This window comes from Lepisosteus oculatus, chromosome 3 (genome assembly GCF_040954835.1).
Source record: "Lepisosteus oculatus isolate fLepOcu1 chromosome 3, fLepOcu1.hap2, whole genome shotgun sequence".
Classification (NCBI taxonomy): domain Eukaryota; kingdom Metazoa; phylum Chordata; class Actinopteri; order Semionotiformes; family Lepisosteidae; genus Lepisosteus; species Lepisosteus oculatus.
The window spans coordinates 61717517-61740958 of NC_090698.1; the positions used below are offsets into that span (position 1 = coordinate 61717517).

The 23442-nt window shown below is 34.7% G+C and overlaps 1 protein-coding gene across 6 annotated transcripts in view; it reads left to right on the forward strand.

Annotated features, from left to right (window-relative positions):
* ntrk2a (neurotrophic tyrosine kinase, receptor, type 2a) overlaps positions 1–23442 on the forward strand; it is a 91044-nt gene that overhangs the window by 17934 nt on the left and 49668 nt on the right. For 3 of the 6 annotated variants that reach the window (XM_069187333.1, XM_015363584.2, XM_069187335.1), the window contains 4 exons: positions 3427–3456; positions 12828–12877; positions 13203–13302; positions 19986–20084. In XM_069187333.1, the coding sequence (XP_069043434.1) occupies positions 3427–3456; positions 12828–12877; positions 13203–13302; positions 19986–20084 (279 nt within the window). The remainder of the gene's footprint in view (positions 1–3426; positions 3457–12827; positions 12878–13202; positions 13303–19985; positions 20085–23442) is intronic. The other 3 variants (XM_015363591.2, XM_015363599.2, XM_069187334.1) reach the window with 2 other exon arrangements.

Below are 23442 nucleotides of genomic sequence, written 5' to 3' on the forward strand. Positions count from 1 at the left end.
TAATGCAAAAGCAGGCCTCTCTAATGAAAGAAAAAATTAAGTTAATTAAATTAATCCTCTAAAGAAATAAAAAATTAAAGCTTGTCCAGGTGGAGTCAGAAGTAAATGCATTTATGGAAAATTCTTTCACTTTTCTTTGGCCTTACTACAGTACCTTGCAAAAATATTAAGACTCTTCCTATGGTGTCTCATTTTGTGAAATTACAAACTGATGCCATACACATTTTTGAAGCTTAATATTTTACACAAAACCTGGATGCTCAAACTGAAAATTTCTAAGTGTAAAATAAGTTACAGTAAATGTCAGTTGAAACTGAAATATGCTGGTTGCGAGTATTGTGGTATTATTATTGCAGGCTGCACAAACTGAGACTTCATCTTGTGCCAGTTTGTCATTATGCCAGTGTTGTAAATTGGAATGTAAGGTCTACAAATATTATGTATGATCATGTCTACTGGTTTCTCAGTTATTTTCTTTTCTGGACCTAAGACTTTGGCTTCAAACTCTGTTTGGAAGATATGTTTTACTTTGGGTTTTCTTGCACTGTTGTGAAAAGTATGGATTCTGTACTTCTGGAATGTGTGAACAGAAGTTCGGGAGGAGGTCAGATTCTAATGTCTCCCACTTCTGCTCTGTAGCCTTTAAATATCTTGCCTTGCATGCACCCTTGTGTGCAGTTTTTCCAAAGACTTTGAGAAATATCCAACTTGTGAATCAGTTTAATGAATGTAGACTCGACACCAAGCAGTGAACAAATCACCACTATAAAGCTTGCTATAACTTTTATTCTTTTGGGTCTTTAAAAAGTCCAACTTTTTTTTTCATTTAAGGCCTGACCCAAAATGAAATTTGCAGTATTCAAATTCTTTCTTGTCCTTACTTTACCCCAACGATAAATACAGTATCACTGAACAAAGGCCAAACAAGAAGTCCTTCAGAAAAAGAGAAGAGAAGGCAGGCTATAAATTAGAGGAGGGCATTTGGCCAGTTTGGCCTGTTTGGTAGTAACTTATTGAACCAAGGATCTCATGGAGCCGTTTCTTTGAAGAAGCCAGATATCTGCATTAAGCAACATGGCTGGATAACTTGTTTCACACACCCACAACCTTTTGGCAAAGAAGTGCCTCCTCTTCTCAGTTTTAAATGTGCTTCCATGGAGGACTGATGGACCAGACAAGGCAGAACATTTCAAACTCAAATCTACCATTACTCATTAATCCCTTCACTTTTTCGCCATTCTATCAGTTTACCGACAAGCATCAGGAAGTAGTTTCTCACTCCTGGGTCCTACATACTGTAACTTCCACATTGCGCTAACTAAAGCCAGACACAGAGCTGTTGGCTTCAGATTACTCATGGATTGGTGCAGCATCTTTTGGAGCCCTTAGTGGTCCTCTGAAACTACTGTCCAATCAACCGGAAGTTTGTACACAACAAGCTCTGGTCATTGAATAACTTTGGGGGGTCTTGTGAGCCTTGATCTACAAATTCCATTGTCTCGTTACAGTAATTAAACTTTGAATCAATGACTAAAATATAACTTATAAACAGAAGTTTCGAGAGGAGGTCAGAATCTGATCTCAGCCACTTCTGCTATTCTATGTGTAAATATCTCACTTCCTGAACACATTTTGGTCCCAACTTTTCTCACTCCCCTACCTTCAGTATGTCATCACCCTTACATCAGCTCCATTTCATTCTTCACATGTGAGGGGGGGTCTTGTCAGCCTTGACTATACAATCAGGTTGTCAATACCTCTGCCGGTAGAGTTATGCCAAGGTTTAATGTGCTACCCTTATAAAGTTGGAATTCCATTCCATTGGAACTTTAATATGCTACCCTTATGGGTATGGAATTGGAATTTGACAGACCTACTACAATGTATTCACATCAATGGTTCATGCAGTCTGGGATTTATTGTTGTTGTAATCAACTCTGTTCAGTTGTGGATAGTGTAGTGAGAACATTCAGTTAATGCATTTTGGTTTTTAGTTCAAAATGCTAATGGATATTGCAACAGCTGGTCTCTCAGTGTGTTATTGTGGGTTAACATTCCAGACGTGATGATTTTAACAGAATGGTTTCCTTGGGAATTTTACTACAGTATTTTCATATATTGTTTTTTAGTCTGTAACTGTCATTTCAAGGCACTAACTTTGAAAGTTTATTGGCCTCATTTTTCCTTTCTCTTCTTCCAGACAGGAAGACCCAAACTCTTTCTTTCTTATTCTTCATTGATCACATTTGTTTTGTGTTTAGTAGCTCTAGGATGATTTTTTCTTTTTGGTTTTGTTTTTTTCTTATTATGCAGTTATCTAAAATATTTCTTTGGTATATTTTCTCAAACTTAATTGCAGAAGTAATACTTGTACTGATGGCTATTCTATTTTAGTGAGAATCTTGTGTGAATACAGATGTTGGTGAACAGGTGATTTTCTGTAGTAAACTACGGTAATGTTGCATTAGGTACAAAGTAGATATTTAAATATAACAGCTTTATGTTTTCTTTTTAAACTTCTGGTGATTATTTTTATAATTAGTTTTAAACTCTTCCGTTGTATTATAATAAAAATTAGATTTGAAGAACAAAAATGAAAAATTAAGAGGTTATCTATCACAACTGCAAACAATTCCCTTATTACTTGACTAACATCCTATCAGGAATGCACCTTAACCTCACTAACTTCACTAGAGCATTGAAAGATGAAAAGGATGAATATTATTTTTTTCTTAATCTTAATTATACAGTAGGTTAGGATGAGTAATAGTAAAAGCTGGGTTTCATCCAGTAAGTAAGAATAATAAAGGAGTCATTATGTAAGTGGATAATACTAGACGTAAAGACAATATCTTTGTGTTAAGAATGAGTAAATCATACCAACATTGACCGGGCTAGGTGGAAAAATTAAGCTGCAATAGAATAAAAGTTAGGCTAGAATAAAAATGAGATATTTTATTTGTCTTAGAGTGAAATTGTATGGTACAGACTAAGTGAAATAAGTTTTATTAAATGTGTCCCAAGATTATTTTAATGTCCCTAACAAAATAAAACAAATTATGGCTGTGATTGTGCCCATAAGTACTAGTTTTATGGAGGCAAAAAACTAGGTTGAATTGATTCTTGTGAGGATATGATTTACACTTGTAACTTACAATAAGACTGGTTTGAACACAATGATGACATTACGAGTTAAATAAGTGACAAATGATTGTTTATTTCTTCAAATTGATTCACGATACAGATATTTAAAAGAAGAAAAAGCTAGTAGTCTGCTTAGGATTTCTAACTATGACAGTTCAAACAAATTGAAAATGTCGGGTTGTGTGTGATATATTTATTGTTTGTGTTTATTTGTGAGAGTATTTTCTTGCACTTTTATGTTGTGAAACCATATTAAACAATGCTTTTTTACTTTTTTTACAGGGGAATCTAGTACAGATCCTGTTTACTATGGTAGGTTTCTTTTTTAATACTTGTATTTAGCTAATAGAGTAACCAAGGCACTTGGTTTAGAAAAAAGTAAACCTTTAAAGTTTTATAAAAAAGGAAAATGAAAATGAGCAAATAACTCCCTTACCCAAAGACACTGAAAACCAGTTAATTAAAACTGTCATGTCATGCTTTCTAATAATTCTATTAGAAAAAAGTTTTATTTTTTACAATACAATTTGTTTATTTCAGTACCTGCAGCAGATGTCAAGTTTTTTTGGTAGCGAAATGCATAATTTTCCGTTTTCCCTGATCATTATTGAAACTCAGGTTTGTTTTGGGCTGAAAAACTAGAGTAGGTGGAATTTTTTTTGAAGCAACTAGGCTTAACCATATGAGGTTCTGCTTACAAAGCAGAATAGACTCTCTCCATGGTGCTGAAGGTGTCTCTTCAAGTTTTGAGAAAATTGCAAACTGACATTTTATTACTGTGAATTATCTGTATCATATACAGCATGTTCTCTTTACTAAAATATGGAGGTTCTGGGGTCATTGTTTTAATTTAAATTAAATTGCCTGCTTCAAATCTTCAACAATAGTGCCATCTTTGATAAGTACTTCAAGTGTGGAGGTGTTAGCACCTTGGGATCTACGTCCACAAACCCTGCCAAAGGCATTTTTATTTTCAAAGAAAAGGAATATACCAAATTGTGTTATCCATTTGCTTAACTAAATGTAACTCAGGGTCTGCATACTGTAGATCGTATCATATTTGTTTCTTTGTCTTTCCATTAGTTATCAGAAAACTGTTTATTCCATGGTAGTAAAGGTTGTGGAGTTCCTGTCTGGAGCCTATTCTACAGTAGATGTGCATAACGCAAGCTGGGACAACACCCTTGATAGGACATAGTCCTTTTATCGAGCACACATAACACACAGGTAGTTTTATATATGGCAGTTTACCTAGTCAGCCTGTTTTTAGAAAGTGGAAGGAAAGTGGAGCACTCATAGAAACCCCATATGAACATGTGGGAGAACACGCAAAGTCCTCACAGAAGGTGACAATCCAGAATTGAGCCCAGGAAACCAAGGAAATGTCATCCAGACCTGCTCCCCTTATTCTTATGTGTGCTTTGTTAGTGGTAAACTGGCAATGGAAGCCGAAAGTAAAGAATGTTTAAATTTCTGTATTGAGCCAAATGGACATAAAATATTATGAAAAATATTTTTACCTTGTACCATCTTTTCCTCCATGGTCATATTGTGTAATCAGTTAGAAGCTACAGAAACTAATATTTTGCCAGGCCTCTCTTGCCAAGTATGAAAAACCTCCCCATCAAATAGTGTGTTGAGTCTCAATGAGGAGAAACAAAATTGGATTTAACAAAAATAGTACGTTTTATATTGTAGCAAGAAAAAAAAGGCAAACATGTTGACATCTATGTACAACACACATGGCTACAGTTTATATTGAACTTCCATCCATCTATTTTCTATCCGCTTCTTCCAATGAGGGTTGTGGGGGAGCTGGGAGACCTATTTCAGCAAGTAACTGGCTCAAGGCAGGGTAAAACTTGGATGGGACGCCAGTCCATCACGGACAGACACACAGACACAAATGCAAACATGCATCACTCCTAGGGCTAATTTTGCCAGAAACCTAATTAACCTACTGTACTTGGACATTTTTGGTCTGTGGGAAGAATCCGGAACACCCAAAGGAAACCCACTCAAAAACAAGGAGAGCATACAAACTCAATGAAGATAGCACCCCAGGTGTGAAATTGAACCCAGGATTCAATGTGCTAACCACTGTAACCCCCATGCTGTCCTGTGTTGAACTTTTAAGTCTGCAGATAATTGAACCAGATACAAACTAGCATCTGAATACCACACATAAATGAATGAATTATCTTACATGACATTTTTAATATGCAAAATTAGCAACCATTTATCCTTCCTAATTCCTAAACCATTTAAAAATATGTAGGACATTCATCAGTAAGTCCATACCAAATTTCATCTCAACTTCAACAATTTAGGAGAATTCAATACAAGGTTTTGGTAATACTTTTTTAAGAGTCTAAATAAAAGGGATAATGTAACCTCCCCCAATGTGCTTACATTGGTATTAGACATATTGTGATACTCAGCACTTTCTTTGATTTCCTTTAATCATATCTGAACTTTATCATTCTTTGCAGTGCTTCTTCTGGGACAATTTCCATCTTAATTTCCAAAAATAAATCAAAAGGAAAATGTCAGACAGTACAACAAATATCAATACATCCGTGTTTTGAAATTGCATGTTGTGCTGCTGAATATACTGTAGGTTTTATCTACGTTACTCTGAAGACAGAGCATATTCAAGACTGTTATGCTACACCTAATAATAGTTACCAAAATGTCCTTATGAGTAGGTCATAATAATTCCCTAGATTCTTGTGCTTTTAAAAAATATAATATCACAAGGAATGCCCATGTCTTAATTCATTTTATGCACCAGATATTCTTCAATGCAATGTGATTTATAAATAGAGAGAATGGATAAATTTCATATACAGCCTGTGTAGATGAAGATAGAATAATAAACATTGGACAGCACAAGCTAAGCTTATATAACTAGAGGTATTTCTATTGTGTAATGTGTTATTTTGTCAGTAAAGCTTGTGTATGGCAACAGAGAAATAATACTTTATTAAAGAGTTTGGGAGTATGGACATATTATGTAATCCTGATAAGCTGAGTGATTAAAGATCAATTACCTGTAAGCTCTGATTTTAAAGCACTAATTTGAATAAAATCCTGCTTTGATACAGATTGAAAAAACAGAGGTTGCGCCACACACAGAATATTCTTAACATTCTTTTAGTAGATAAAACATTTATCTGCTAGAAATTTGCTTGGCTAAACAATTCTCTGCTAAAACTTTTAGAAATGTCTTAATTAAATGAAGGAAACGTATCAAGTGCAGATTCTGATAAATCAATATAAAGGGTGCAAATCACTGACATTGTCAAAATTAGGTGCTAGATGTTGACTTGGGAGATGGCTTTTATTTGAAACACTGTTATTTTGTTACTCTATGTATGTGATTTTATTTTTTATAAAGAGAGAGCGTGCACTTCTCCATTATTGATGTGCTCTGCTGCTGAATGAGTTAGTTTTGCTACTTGCATAACTACTGTACTTCAGCTTCATGACTGTGAGCTTGTAGAAAGCCTGTTCACAATTTGGATTTAACTAGAATCCATTGTAATGGATGTTACAATGGTAGGTTGTCATAGGTATTGATTTAACTAGAAGAGTATCAAAATGGTATCATCCAGTTCAAAGTAGCTTAGCATTATATAGTATAAGCATTCCTTTTAAATAGCATTTCATAAAGAAGACATGTACTTTAGGATGTACTGTACTATTCAAGACTTTTTCATAGAAAGCATGCACTTTATGTCAATCTAATCAACAAATGCAGTTGTTTTAACATACATCCCTAACCCTCATAATTTCATTTAACTCTGATATTCTCTTGGTATTATTTCCCCTCAGGCGTTACGTTTGTGCATAAAGTATAATTAGCAATCAGAAATCCCCCTCCCCCCAAAAAAGCTTTAACTCTCCTGACCAGTTCAGTCAATCATTATTCAACCATTCAGACATGCGGACTACCCGATCTTACCTAGCATATATTGTATAAAATGTTTCTGCATGCTTAGTCAAAAGTATATCTGGTTTCTGTCCTGATACTTAGTGAAATACATTCATTGTTCGACATACTGAGTCATGGCATTTTCCTCTAGGCATTTTTCCAACAAATTATTAACATCAGGAAATGAGCAGAGAAAATTTGACCCCAATTCCCAAAATCAGGGATCAGAGCTAACTTGTCAAAATGTGTTTATATGCACTTTTTATAAATATATACTGTACAGTATGTACTATGTGAGTGCATATGCCGGAGGCACCATAAATTGCTTGCAATTCTGTTATGTCTTTTTTTCCCCTTAAACTTTTCATGTAATTACAGGTGTGTTAATTTCTATAAAGATCCCAGTGATTCTGTGATGCAGTGTGTTCTGCACACCCAAAATATTTTCAGGGCCAACAAAGGTTTTTTTTGCAATCCCATAGGATGTATTTTGCTTTATGACTGTTCTTTTGGTTATTTAACTATGCCTTTTCTATACGAGTAGTTTACTGAGAGCCAAGAAAGTAAACCTGCTCTAATGAGATACCTCATTAGAGGTCTTGTGTCAATTAATTCCCGTTCTGCATAATAAAGGAAGATCCCTTAGGCGCAAATTAGATCAGAGTTTTGGACCATTCAGCTAGGGTGGTATGGTGGTGCAGTGATCAGCATGGCTGCCTTGTAGCACTGGGGACCTGGGTTCTATTCTGGACCTGGGGTGCCATCTCTGCATGGAGATTGTACAGTATGTGAGCGCCAATCTTTCTACCACAATACATGATGGTACAGTAGCTTTCTATATTTGAAAATCCCAGAACACAGGCAGCTGCCATCAAAAGGCTAAAATGCATGCAGAATTCAGATGTTAATTTGAAAAAAAAAAATAGAAGGGTGTGGAGTGTTTTAATACCTAATACTGATTTTGTTTTAGGTTGGGTTATTTGGAAAGTCAGTTTATGGAAATAAAATAAGAAGGATAATTGATAATGATTATAATGTCCATATTATAATGTGGAAAATAAAACATTCTGAAGTAATTTTTAAGCCCATTTTGTCTTCAAAAGTGTCTACAAAATCTTTTTTTTTAAAGTTAGAATTTACACTCCTCAATAGCTATTCATCATGTCACATGTTGTTGCCATGTAGAATTGTTACACAATAGATAATGAACAATTGTTGCTCAGCAACATCAGCCTTCTTAGGCATTTCAGGCACGTATACAAATCCAGCAACATTTACAAACCACTTGTTAAGTCCAACAAATCGAACAAGTGGGGTGGTTCACAACAAGTGTGTTGCTCTTGAGTCTCAATAATCAAACTGGCAACAGCTTTAGATGGCTCCTGACTTGTTGAAGAGCTCCTGTAGATGCACTGTGGCCCAAGCAGTTACAAAGACCCTTAGGTATCTTGAGAAGAAAATGCATTCAACCTACCAAGTTCTCAGGAACCACTCTGCTGAGAGCTGTGAGAAATTCAATAAATATTACTTGATTATTTAGTATGAAACCTGGTCTTGTAGGGGAACATCTGAACACCTTCTGTCAATAGGTTGATAATATTCATACTACAGAAATAGTGTGCTGAGCTGTTGTTTATTTTTTGTCCCTTGCTGAGCTGCTTACAAATGAATTAGCTTTTTTGTTATGGTTTGAGAATGCCTAAGGCTTGTGCAAACGAATCCAAATCTAACAATGAGAATTTTTTCCTACTTACATAGGACTTGATGACTCGTTGGTATTGACAGACATATTAGAACTTACAGGTGTTGAGGCAGTTTTCCTTTTGGCATCTAAACGCTAGTGATGTCAGGTTGAAATAATATATTTTATATAAAAATAATAGAGCAAATTTGTAAGGAGCCTGTTTTATACAATAGTAGTACTTGAGTTACTTGGGAAATGTGAGTGATCTATTCTGTACCATCCAATTAACCAGGGTGTAAATTGAGTTAGAGATGGCAAAACCTCATTCACATTGAACTGATGATGTGTGAGTGTGTTTAGGCAAAGCAGAGTGCTAAGTACAAATAATTACGTGTCATAATTCTGACAGATATCAGTCAATTCTTTGAGGGTCTTTGCCACATAAAAATGACAGAATCCCTTAAAAAAATGCAAGCTACTGAATTCTAGTGGTAAAATGACAGAAATATGTACAGTAAGTGTAGCTCTACAATACAGACATTAAACAGATGTATAAAATCATTGTGAGATACTACATATTAAACAACATAGCTGTCAGTAATGGATTGTCAGATGACATAGATATATGATCTCAATTCTACACTACAGCTCTACTGTACTACAGCAGGGGTCAGCAATGTTATTTGTCACAGTGCTGAATCTATGACAGGAGTAAATCAAGTACACGCTTTTGTTTAACTGTGGTGATCCTGATGCAAACCTAAAAGATAGAATCATTTTACTTTGTACAAAAAGTTCTAGTTTTGTTAGTCACAGTCTGGGACCTCTTTTTAAAAAATCTTGCAGACTTTTCTCAGGAGGCTGTCAATTAAAAATAATAGATGGTGGGATGATTTGATGAAAAAGGGAAACATTTCTAGCCATTTCTCGCGCATTAATAGCTAATATAGTTTAACATAAGCAAAGGTTATTTTGTGTTTATAGTACCTGTTTTGCAATGTTTTGGAATAACTCCCCCCCACAAAAAAAACTGCCTTGTTTTTACATGGATAGCCAATTAATTAATAATTAATATCCATGCATTATAGTGCTTTTCATCCAGAAGGAGTATGACCCAGTCTTCCACCAATGAAAAGCAGCCATTATGCACCATCAGTCACATCCTTCATCCAAACAATGCCCATTTTTTCTGCGTATTTTTTTTTTATAATTCCCAAGTGTTCTTAGCACATGAGTAAATGCAAGATGAAAAGCTTGCTAACTTTGATTTAAGATGATCGAATGCTTCTGTTTTTGTGTGATATAATAAAGCATTTTGTGACAGAAATTACATGGAAGCTAGTCCAGGAAAGTTATACAACTTTGAGATGAACTAATTATTTGTGTTTGAAGACAAAATGTGAATGTGTTTTGAAGATATCACTGATATGTTTTCATTTTTTAACATTTTTGCATTAAAGGAACAGTTAGGGACACTGGTAAGAATAAGAATGAAACATAAGACTATAAGAATGAAATAGTATGGACAGTGGTCTGAATGATGTCATCCTTTTTCCTTTGTACATACTGGCAGTTTGCTGTAAATCAGTTCTTTTTCCTCTTTTGTTTCTATTCTAGTTTGTGGTGCAGTACTTTGGTGTTTAATCATATAATGGTGTATATAATATTCTAGGGTGGTAAGGTGAAACAGTGGTTAGCATTACTGCCTTGCAGCACTGGGGATACAGGTATGTGTTCAGTTTTGGACCTGGGTTGCTATCTCCATGGAGTTTGTATGTTCTCCCTGTGTTCATGTGGGTTTCCTCTGAGTGCCCTGGTCTCCCCACAAAGTCAGAAGGCATACTAGTAGATTAATTGGCTTCTGGGAAAATTGGCCATGACGTAAGTGTCTGTGTTTCTGTCTGTCTGTCTGTCTGTCTGTCTGTCTGTCTGTCTGTCCTGTGGTGGACTGGCCTCCCTTCCAGGCTGTACCCTGCCTTACGCCCATTGCTTGCCAGGATAGGCTCTGCTTCCGACATGACCCTAAATTTAAAGAAGCTGTTAGAAAATGGATGGATAATCAACTAAGTAAATAGCACAGTGGACACAATATAATCTCATAGAGAGGTACTATTTTGCCCAAAGGCTAAAAATACTGTAAAGGGAATAGGGCTTAGTGCAACATCAGATTTTGCCTGAACCAAATCATATCATTTCACCTGTTTGCCAGTCATATTGTACATTACAAACTCTTTTCTTAATCACAAATGACCTTTGGACAGAAAGACGCCTTTAAGAAACCACCATGAAGCATATTGCTCATACAGTATATAAATATTGAACTACCTGTTCTTAGTTCAAGAGTGGTTGGACTCTGGTGATTTTGGTGTTTATCCATTTCTGAAAATGTTCGGATCCATACATATTCTCTCCCCAATTCAACCCAAAAGGCTTTTGAAAATTGTCTCTGAACCTTGAGAATGGAAGTGTACTTATTGGTTGCTTTTTGGTTCCACCAGACCTAATTAAATTAAATAATTCAGCTCTCAAATTAGAAATTGAGTGTGTGTTAACAGCTGTCTGTTGGCTCTAGCCAATGGAAATTGGTCATCAAGTGATGGGCTTGTAATGTGCAATTACTGTAGAGGCTAATAAAGTTTCAGCCCATGTAGCTGAATCATAAAAAAATATCAGAATGCTGAAGTTGAAAAATGTGCTCAAATATTACGGTTTGTTATATAAAATCAAATGCTGTATTCATTTATCAGACCATGATGTATCATGTTGACCTTTCCTAGTTTCCTAGTAAGAGAGATTATAGGACCCTAGTGCCCTGCTTTTAGGCTTTAGGAGAGCACTTCAAAGTGAAGTTTGCAGCATGCCAGATCTACGTTTGACTTAAGAGTCTTAGATCAGGATCACTAGTAAAAATGGACTATTATGTGCAGTGTAGAGAACAAATTTAATAACTTCTTTATATTTGACTAAAATACATTTATCCCCTCATTCTTCCAAAAATTAACCACATAATTTTAAACTAATAATTGCCAGCAGGGCAGCTGTTACCATTGTCCTCTAGAAAGGGAGAAGATTTCACATTCTTTAGATGAAATTAAGCACGTGTAGAGCTTCTTTAAGCTCACAAATGTCTCTTGAAAAGTTTAATGACACATATTGTCTGGTTCCATCTGTGATTAGTAATTTAATTATGGATAGTTACAAATATTTATTATTTTTATAATTGCTTTTTCTGAAAATAAATCACAGAGGAAATCTATGGAATAGATTTTACCTTGCATGTCTCTTACTTATCTCCTCTTTCATTCTTGATTTCATTAGGTGGAAGTTTTAGAAGGAAACCCCCCTTTGAACAATTTAAAGATAAGGAGAAACATCATAGAAGTTTTCGAGTTCTCATTACAAAGTCGTGAAATTACAACAACAAAACATGATGCCCAGGATTATACCTGACACGAGAAAAAAAAATAAAAAAGGGATGACAGTGTAAGCAGGATACAGATGTGCCTTCTTGAGTCAAAACATGGCCTATGGTGTTTTTAGACAGAAGTTTGGGAAGAAGGCAAATTCCAATGCACTCCACCCCTGCCTTTATACTCATAAATATCTGCCTGCTGAGCACCCCCTTTGTGCTTCTTTCTCACACTGCTCCTTCCACCCCATCTTCACTCTCGCAGCAGCTCCTTGGCTCATTCCTTGTCACAAGAGGGAGGGTTCTGTTAGCCTAGTTCTCAAAGGCAAACTACATTTCTTTCTGCCACAAAAGTAAACCTTTAATTCGTTTAATCTCTATATATTGCATTAATTAAGACCTGGCTGCGATACTGAAATTCAAATTGGAACATGTCTTGTTCCACTCTGAAATAATAACCGTTTTCTGCTGCATAACTGCAAAGAACTCATGCATGTCCTTGTTGTGTTCAGCTTTAAAGACTAGTCACAAGTTTCACAATATAATTATAACTTTCCAGAGAAGGATTCCAAAGGTATCTTAAACTATGATGTTGAAAACATTTTTTTCTGTGTTGGAAAAATAACCATGCCTTTTCATGTTGTTTTTCTAAGTAGATTATACCACGCCAATGGATTCAGAAGTAAATGAGGATAGTGTTGCTGTAAGTATAAGTTTTAATTTTAATATTAATAATAATAATAATGGTTGAACATCCATTACAATTTACAGATCCCATCCATCCATGTAAACACCTTCCTTTATATACTGTACACCTCAAGAGTTTCTAGTTTTTAAAAACTATTATTAAAATGTGTATATGTGATACATTACCACAGCCATTTCATTACATTTGTTTTACATGAAAGGCAATTCTTTCAGCTTTTTCGCATTGAAGTTTTAGAATTTCATCAATGTGTGTGGAAGAGAGAGAAGAATTAAAAGAGAGAAGAATTAAAGTGCTCATATCTTTAATGTTTTTTTTTCAGGTGTATGTTGTAGTGGGAATTGCAGCAGTAGCCTTCACAGGATTTGTACTGATGTTGATCATCCTTAAATTCGGAAGGAACTCCAAATTCGGGATCAAGGGTAGGCCAATTTTCTAAACTCTTTGATGTTGGGTTTTCTTCAAAGCTTAGATTTTAAAATGGGCAAGCTTTAGAAAATGAGCTGAGTGTACCTGATAGATCATAGTTTTTTACATAAAAAGGGGATTATTTGATTCTTGCAACTGACTTTTTATTTTTCCTAACATGGTATCTAAACTATGAAGGCACAATTATAAATACACCTTTTGGAATTACAATGTAGTACTTCTGTGTTCTGGAGGTGAAATTTAGTACCTTGGTAGTCAGTGACATTTACTTCAAGTCCACAGGCTGCTATGAATACACTCAGAAAAACTGTGAATTACTTGGTGGCATCTTGATAAAGGTTTATGTACTTTAGCAAATATTGTTCATCGTCAGTTGAATGAAATATGGTGCTGTGAAGTCGCTTGGTGTCAGAAAACCGGGGAAGCCATATTTGTCTGTGAGCCGCACATGTTCCAGTTCCAGCACTATGATAATTCTGGGTATAACCCTGCTGAAGTTCTATATTTTGTGATATTTATGAACAGTTCTAAACTGTCCCTTGTGTCTTTTAGTTATTTACATGTCCAGCTAAACTGTGAACATTGTTTATGTGGATATCTGTTTTAGTTTACTGACAAAGAGGAAAAATAACATTCATAGATTTAGAGATCATGCAATGTCACAGTGAAGTTCATGACCTTAAACACACCAGTCTGTATGGTTCCAGGCATATTTGGAGTTATGCTGTGAGTTGCTGCTGGTTGTAGATTTAATATGCACACTAGGGACCAGAATTACTTAATTTTGCACATTATCTTAGGTCTTGTGTATATAATACTTAATTTTTTAAATACTAGTTTTGCATCTGGATTCAGTGATTGTTGTGACTGATTCATTTTCTATTTATATGTGATTAGGGGAAAAATTTTAAGAATTTTAAAACTCTTTTGAAACCTTTTATGATAGGGAGCATAATATTTACAGTATCTTTTTCAAAATGGCTTATTTTTAAAGGGCGTATTGTATGTACAGTAGTAAGGATTTCAGTACCTCTTTCAGAACTACCAATAATAAGGAAATTAACAGCCTTTTAAGATAAAGTTCACTTTACGTTTTCCAGTGTTTGTCCTCACTCATTGTAATAGATGTTTATTCTCCACGTTATCACTATTTTTACCTTCTATGTAATAAAATATTACAAGTATATTAAAGATGATTCCATTGAGTATGCAGATGTGATCTTATGATGAAATTTGATGCACAGTACATAGCAGAGGCTGGGTTTTTATGATGGATACAAAATTGTTTGTTCATGGGAAGCAAACATATTTTAATATTTTGGTTTTACATGAGGCCACTCATTAACCTGGTAATGTATAAGACCAAAGATATAATTATAGAATTCCATTGATTTCTTATCCAAAGCCACTTCATTATATAAAGGCTCGTGCTGATGGCTGTAGTTTTAAATAATTAAACTGTACAAAAAGAGAGATACTTTCTTGTTCTGTTATTTGTCAAGTGAAAATGTTATAGAGCTTGTTTTTCTGCTAAATTAGCTCTGCTAGTATAATATGGTATTGCCTATATTGTCTGTCTTTAAATATGTATAAATTACTAATATGAACAACTCCTAAAGAATTAAATACAGGATGCATTGGTTTTGTTTTGCACTGATAAAATAGTACCTATACCATACATTTATTTAATGTATTTAAGTCTCTTTTTATGGTCCTCATTAGTTTATGTAACTTTCCATGGATATGAATCGATTCGAATTTTCCAGATTTTGATATTATATTTAAGCCCTTTATATTTACTATTAATCTAGAAACAGAAACTTTTTGCCACAGAGAATATGTGAACCTTAAGCTCTAGACATAAATAAAAATCAAATTGAATGTTTTATTGCTTGCTTTAAAATGGTTATGTACTGTAATACATATATGGTTATAATTTAAATGTGCATTTACAATGTGGTTAGGTGTTGTTTTCTTAAGATATTTATCAGGCTAACACTGTCATCCCTGATTGATTTTCAGAATTTTTTTTGTTGATGTAAAGTTAACAGATTGGCTTTGCTAAATATATAAGTGAAAACTAAGATTTTAGTAGGACATCTGTTCTATTTTTAAATGCATGTCTATACAGGCTACTTATCAATTCTATCAGCAGAAGCCCACAATCCTATTAGAGCCAAGCACTCTTTTTGTTGTGGCTGTGTAAAGCAATCTGGATTAGATTTCACCAGCACTAAGAATTTTCACCTTGAACTAGTGGATTTATTCCTTCTTAATTTACTTACAGGGAGAATGGTGTGCTAAATTATTTGAACACGGCATCTCTGTTAAAAAAAATCTATGTAAACTTTGGAATCTTTTCTATTTTTAACAGTGCAACTTACTTCACTTTAAATCAATATGCATTTGCTCTTGAAGGCTGTAGGTCAAACATAATTTTTTCTTAAAATATTAGATTTTGGGGGCATTCCTAGTTCTCTGTCTCCAAGCTTCAGTTTTTGGTTTTGAGGCAGTTGTACTTTTTTAATTTGTCCTACCATTTGTATCCATTATGAATCTGTTTAACATTTTTCAGACAATAATTTAACAATATGTGAGAGAATGAGGCCTGCTTTTTTGCATTAGTAACGTTAGGGTGTGTGGGCTTAGGTCCGTTCAGAGGGCAAAGGAGGTACACAGGAGTGCAATAGAAGCATCCTTATTAATGATTCAGGAGGACAGGTTTCAGTTTTCCCTGTGTTCAAATGAGTGCTGGCTGATCAATAAATCACTTTCAAGGTCACAAACGTCTCCACATGTCCCTCAGTATCTTAGAGAGCACTTTAGTACTTAACATGGGTAATGGTTTGGATGGCTTTTCCTTGGAAAGGAAACAGTCATTGCCTTTTGTGAAGATGAGAGATTCCCTTACTTAGGAAGGAAAGCATCCAAAGTGGTCTGTTTTGGATGACTGCAGTAGCTTACTGTTTTAATGGTTCCTTGTTTTTGTGTGGAGTAGGCATCCTTTTTCAGTCATTCAAGCTTAGATTTTATCAAAATGGTATTTTGTACAGCTGAGGAAGAGAAAATCAAGAATGATTTTCTAGAATTTTAAAGAAGTGGTGTACAGCTATACAAAGAAACAGAGTTCTTATAAAGAGATCCGAGTGGTCAAAGTGTTTTCTGACTGTTATTTTAAGGCAGAAAACACATCTTGACCTCTCTCATTCTAAGTAGGTTCTTAAAGTTATGTAGTTTGATATTGCAAACCACTCTCACAGCACCCTCCTTTGCATTTCATTTGCTGTCTGTGTCTTATAAAGAGTTTTTTTCTAAGAGAATGCAATTTTCAAATATTTTGCCACAAACTTTCAAAACATTTGAGGTGTTATTATTCCAAAGGAGAAATTATTTAGAATTATTTTAACTTTTAGGAGATATTATTCATTAGTATTATATCTGTGCTTCATAATATGAAGAACTATTGTATGTAGTATGAAGGTATCAGCTTTGTTCAGTTATGTTTTGAATGATATGTGTGAGGTCTCATATGCATATAAATTTCAACATTCAAAAAAGGGAAAAAAGCAAAAACATTATTTTAAATTAGTGACTGGCAAAATTAAAACTTAACTAGGTTTTATTTAGCAAAGATGTGATATTACCAGTTGCTCTTCCATGTGTTTGCCTTTCTTTCTGCATCAGTTGTAAATGACTACTCTGAATCAGTTCTAACTTACCAGTCATTGACATCTAAGTAGTTAGTCTTAGGTTAACATCTTATTTCACTTAACCTTGCATTATCATAGGAAGAGGACTGTGCTTGAATTCCTTTTTAATACTTCATCAAATCTGTGACGTGTTTTTGAGTAACAGGCACATTTTGTTCTACAAGGCTCTTAGAATGTAATTAAATGAATAGCATCTTGCTTACTAGCTTTGACTTCTCTGAGACTTACTGGAAGCACACATTACTGAAATATTTGATTGGGTCTTAGTCATAGTCAGAAAAAAGGTTATCGCCTGTGCTGAAATCATCAGAAGAAGATCATCAATGCATAAGAGGTGGCTAATCATCTTTTTTTCTCATTCTGGAAATACCAAACTCCTGCAAGGAACATATGTTAAAGCCAGTGTTAAACAGACTTCATGTACACTGTGTGAGCACAGATGATTTTATTGTTGTTTATTGTGAACAAAGAGAGATTTACAGAACACACAAGTGATAGAATTAACTATATACATTTAAAAAATGCATTGTATGTACATATTTGTAACATATGTTCTGTTTGTTAATTTATAGGTTGTAGTAAGTTAAATCACAAAAGCTGCCTCCTGTAGTGGATGGAAAAAAACAAATGTTAATTTGCCATTTATGAACATAATGTAATAATAGAAAGACATGTTAGGTTTTCTTTGTCATGATGGGTATTTTCCATGAGAGGAATAAATTAGTTTCAAGGAAACACAAGCTTGTACATCAAGCTGGGCAGTCATCTGCAATGGGCAACTGCTTTGGAATCTCCCTGTTCTAGTGCTACTCGGTCGTTAACCATTTTGAGTGAGAATCTAGTGACAATCGGTAATGAAATAATGAATAGTCCGCCCTCTGAGTGCTTTTCATGTAACGTGAGTGCTCTGAACACACCCCTGAACACCTGCACAAATCATTCCCCAGGCTTCAGCAATAAAGAAACAGTTTAGGTAACAGAGCATCCTTTGTTCTTGTGCGCATACTTGTATTGTGTAAGTGTATTTTCTTCAGAACTGATAACTGATTCCGGACTCTTTATCTAGACAAACAGGTAGGACAGTTTGATTTTATCTTCAGGTCTGTGGTTGGCTCCAGCTGTATCATAAATTTGTTTTACCTAATTTTAGATTGTTTATTATTTTTCACTACAAAGACTTATCATTTTGGTGCTGCATTGAGGCACAGCAGTTAGTATTGCAGCCTCACAGCACTGGGGCTCTGAGTTCAATTCTGGACCTGGGGTGCTATCTATATAGAGTTTGTATGTTTTTCCCATGTTTGCATGGGTTTCCTCCATGTGCTTTGGTTCCCTTCCACAGTGCAAAGACCTACTGCTAGGTTAAAGACTACTGAGAAAACTTGCCCCAGGTGTGAGTGTGTGTGCCCTTTAACAGATTGGCATCTCACCAAGTTTTGTCCCCTTTTGTTTGCTGGGAAAGGCTACAGCTTTCCTGTGACTCTGTACTGGATAAGGATTAGAAAATGAATGAATGAATTGACCATAGAGTTTTACAAATGGTAAAAACTAGGTTTATTATTATATATTGTTATACAGTAATTATCAGATCTGTGCATAGAAGAAATGTTTATGGAAGTTTTGAAAAGGTTAAGAGTCAGAAAAAAAAACGAATGCATTCAAATACCAGTATTGAACCAGTATTGATTCACATTTCAAGGTATTTTGGGTTTGTAAATTTAGAAAAAATAATGAAATCATTGTGTTTTCAGCAGTATACTACAGTACAATGTAAGCATACAGCTAAGAACAGTCAGGAATATCTTTCTAGACTACATAGCAATCCTAGTAGGTATGCATCTGAAACTCCCAATTGAAATGACTAAAACTGAAATTATAAAATCCCAATAGTGCATTTTATAACCCATCTTGATGAAAAGTGTGACAGACTGGGATATATTTCAGCAGAATTAAAATATTGTCTAGGGATAGAATCAACCATGACTTTTCAAAGCATGACTGCTATCCAAATGCATTATTTGAATATGTAGTTTCAAACGCAGAATAAACTATAAGATAAATGTAATGTAATTAATGTATTATTAAATTCTTAGTAATGTTTTTCATATTGAAAGTACTTCAGAGGATTCTAAATACCGTAATCAAGTCTCCTCTGTTCAAAACTATAATAACTCAGTTCTTTTAGCCTGTCAGTGAAGGACATTCCTGTAAGGCTGTCCCACTCTTCTTTGGACTGAGAGCAACAATATCTCTTTTATACAGGTAACTTCCTGTTGGTCTTTCTGTGTTTCAGGGTGATAAGGGTTAGGGTAAGGGGCATCCATTTCAAAGGGAATCTGCTCTATTTTCTCAGCAACATTTAAACAACTGATACACTTCAAAATGGAACAACCTTTAGGTCTGTTGAAATTCCTAAAGGGAAATAATCTAGTTAAGCACCTAAACATAAAAAGCAAGTATCCTGAAAGAATTGCAAAGGCCTTTGTTATCTAGAAGATAAACAGTTTAAAATTTTCAATAATAACAATAAGAAGAAACCAGTATTTTAATTTGGGCTTGATGTTATCAGGTTTATTCGTTGTTGTCTGGGCAGCCTATGTTAATGTAACCATGCACTTTTAAAGTGGAGTCTTATAAAACGTCATGCATTCAATGACCATTTCAATAATGATTTTCAGTAAGATATTCCATGCAGCACATTATTAAGCAATTTTTCCATTTCTGACATTTTTAAAATATGCATAAAAGAGGGTATTTTGTAAAACTGGTAATTGTATTTTTGTGAAGGAGGACTGAGAAATGAAGGGTTAATAGGTAACTTTGGTCTCTTAATAGTAGAAAAAAATGCAAACATGGCTCATTTGTATAGCATGCTATAGAATAACACAGAGCAATGATTCTGTGTGGATAACATAAAACTTTTTTAAGCAATGGAGCTTATGTTTCAGTTTGTCCTTGTTCAACAGAAATCAATATAGAAACTGATAAAGCACTGCAGCCCTGCGAGGAGGAAATGTCTATTGAACATTCTTGTGGAAGCCACAGGGATAATGGATTAGTACAAGGTGCGTGTGGTGCATCCTTTCACAAATGCTACCAAAAAGGTATTGTTCCTGTTAGATATAATGCAATAAGAATTAATAAATTTAAATTAGACTAACAGCACAATTACTAATAAGTATACTATGGTACAATGTACTCTACTAAAACTAATAAACTAATATAATGCACTACTACTAACATTAGTTATAGTGTTGATGTCCTTATATTTGACAATGGTACAATTTATTCTTTGTGTATAATTGTTGTGATTTTGTGTAGTCTTATAAGATGTACATATAGTATTTTAACAAGGAATGGGGAAATGAAAATATATCATGATACATATTGAAAAGTTTAATTCTGAGTGAATTGCTTCTCATGTTCAAATTATCATATACTGTACTTTCACTTATAAAACCCAGTCATTGATACTTTCTCTGTGGCCAAGGTGTCTCACTTGGTTCACCTTCATGACTTTTGTCAATACTGTAACTATCAATATTCTGGTATACAATTCCAAATTTTAAATCAGAGTAAAATACAGAACAAGTAATGAATGAATACATAAAGACAATTTAGGTTTTTGAAGTTCACATGCCACAGTATACTCATAATATCCCACAGTGCTTATTTACTTTAGCCATGCAAAAACAGTGCACTTAGACAACAGAGAGTTAAAGCTGAGCATTATATACTATATATTTACCAAAGTAATAGTAATTGTAATAGTGATTGACAACAATTTCCAGAAATTAGTAAAAATATTAAAAGATACTGGCAAACCATACAAAGGAGCATTATCTTTCTTGTCAAGGGCAGGTATAAGCCAATTTAGTGATCAGTATATACTGTATATAAAAAAGCTGCAGCAGGCTGTCAATAAAGCTGATGCTGCTAGTCTGTTCAGTCAAAAAAATAGACAAAAAGAATTTTTCTCTGATTACAGCATGCTGTTGCCATGGTTTTGAGCATCATTAACAGCACAGATAGAAATGTGAATCACGATGGGTGTCTTTGGGAACCAAGGGTTTTTTCAGATCACAAGTCTATGTTTGAAAGACACTGAAAAATGGAGTGGAATGCAAATATCATGTTGACATTAGAATAAAGATATGCATTTGTGTACACAGTTGAAATTAAAGGAGCTTTTACGACAATGCTTTACAAGTGAAATATATCAGTTAATACAATGTTGTTGACAGTGTACTTCAGTTGTGCTTAGGAAACCATTACCCTTTCTAATGGAGCACACATTTTCCTCTCAGTCCGAAGGCTGCAGACAGCTTTCAGAATACCTGAAACAATGTAATTAACTGAAGTAAGAGGACCATGTGAAAATCTACATGTTATGTGTAACGAACAGTTCTTTCCGGACCCTATGTGGACGACACATTCCGACGGAGTGGGGAAACACTAGGGAAAAGTCATGCAGGAAAACGGGGCTGAATACAGGGGGGCGTGTCCAAGGTGCGCTGGTGGACGGGGGAGGTGTGGCCGAGGCGAACAATCCGAGAGAGTAATCCTTAGAGTATCCAAAACACAAGGGTAAGTCCAAAACCAGGAGATCCATCAGAGCAAGAGTTAAAAACCACGAAGGCCGGGTCGGAACCGGCGGACAGGGAACGGGAACGGAGGTTAAAACCTTAACGGGACCAGGCGCTTCCAGGTCCCGGACTCGCACGATATGGAAATCAGATGTAGAGCACGGAAGAGCGTCAGCGCCTGGCTTTTAAGGTGGGCAGGGAATGGGAAACAGGTGCAGAGAATGAAGTCTTAAGTGAAAGGGCTGGAGCACCCTTAAGGAGGGGGGACTAATATCGTGACATTCTGAGTATTTTTTAAAAGAGTAAAGGAGATGATAAATAAGCTACAGTATAAAGACTAAAAATGTCATGCTCCCCAAAGTTAAATAATACACCACAACCATTTAGTAAAGTATTCAAAACTGAATGAGGATTAAAGAAAAGGGGATTGACGTAGATGTCAATTTTTCTTTTTTTTAATTTAAACTCTGTAGCAATTAAGCTTCAAATGCACTGAACCAGAGTGATAGGTCCTGCCCTTTAGAATCTTCACAATGACAAAGACAGTTGAACAATAAAGAAGAAAAGTTTCTCTCTTAATAAGATCACCAGTGACCTGGCAGAAAGTGAGAACAAAATTGAAAACAAAACATAACAGACTGAAACAGAAAAGGCTTTCAAAATAAAGTGGACACAAATTCTCTTAATATGAAAACAGTTCAAACTGTATTATAACACATTCATCATGCATAGGTAGCAATGTGCATTAAAACAAATTAATTCGCCAGTCTCAGATAAACCAGAACTAATGAAGAGTGCTTTATCTAATAACGTGCAAATATCAGCAATTAAACCTATACAGGTGAACAATAAATACAATAAATAAACAATACCATGAAGAGATACTAAAAGCTAAAACAGAGTGTGAAGGAAGCAACTAAAAACCAGGAATATTTGAAATAAATGGCAAATGTTGATGGTTTAGGTCATAGTGTCACAATCATAGATACAGAACAAGTAGTGGATAATATAAAAGTGGCTAAAAAAGAAAATGCAAAACAACTGTGAGAGTTACAGTAATAGACTCAGTCAAATTTCACAGCTGTTCATTAAAGGAGAATACACAGTATAAATCATTGTGGAAGAACATTATTTGCTGTTTAAAGCAGAAGCATTTTAAGAAAGTCATTGATACTGCCACCTGTTTTATGATTAAACAGTAGCTTAAAAAAACAGGTACTTCTCACTGAACTCTGAGAGGACCAAAGGAGTGAGGTTTTAAAGTATCAAAACGGCATAAAATAGACATTAGACCATGAAGCTCAAAAAGGCAACTAACTAATAGACAGTTATGGACTGAATGAAAAAATAATAACATTTTTAGTTTTAGAAACAATGTGAGTGAAGAAAAGCAACTAAAAACCTTAATATAATATAAACCTTAAGGTTTGTAGTTCTTCTTTTACAAATGCAGGAGAAGCAGAAAACGGTGTTTAAAATAACATTAAATAAACACAACTCACATGAAGGCTACTTGGTTGAAGGATTTATTTTTAACATATTAATGGCTGTGAACACATAACCAGACTAATCTTCCTTTTAGCGTTATTGAGAACAAGCCTGCAAAACAAAACTACGCATAAAAAGCAAGGAAAACCAAGCTTAGATTAACTTTTCTTTTGAGGACCCAAATGAGGTTTTATAAAAGTTAAAATTCGATACTGATTTTTGTCTTTTCTGTTTCTCTTGGTGGCTCCATAACTGTGTACACCTTTAGGTGTATATGTTGTGATACCTTGGGAAATATAAGCTGTGAAGGTTCTGACACACAGATGGTGTTTTGTTGTTTTATAAATAC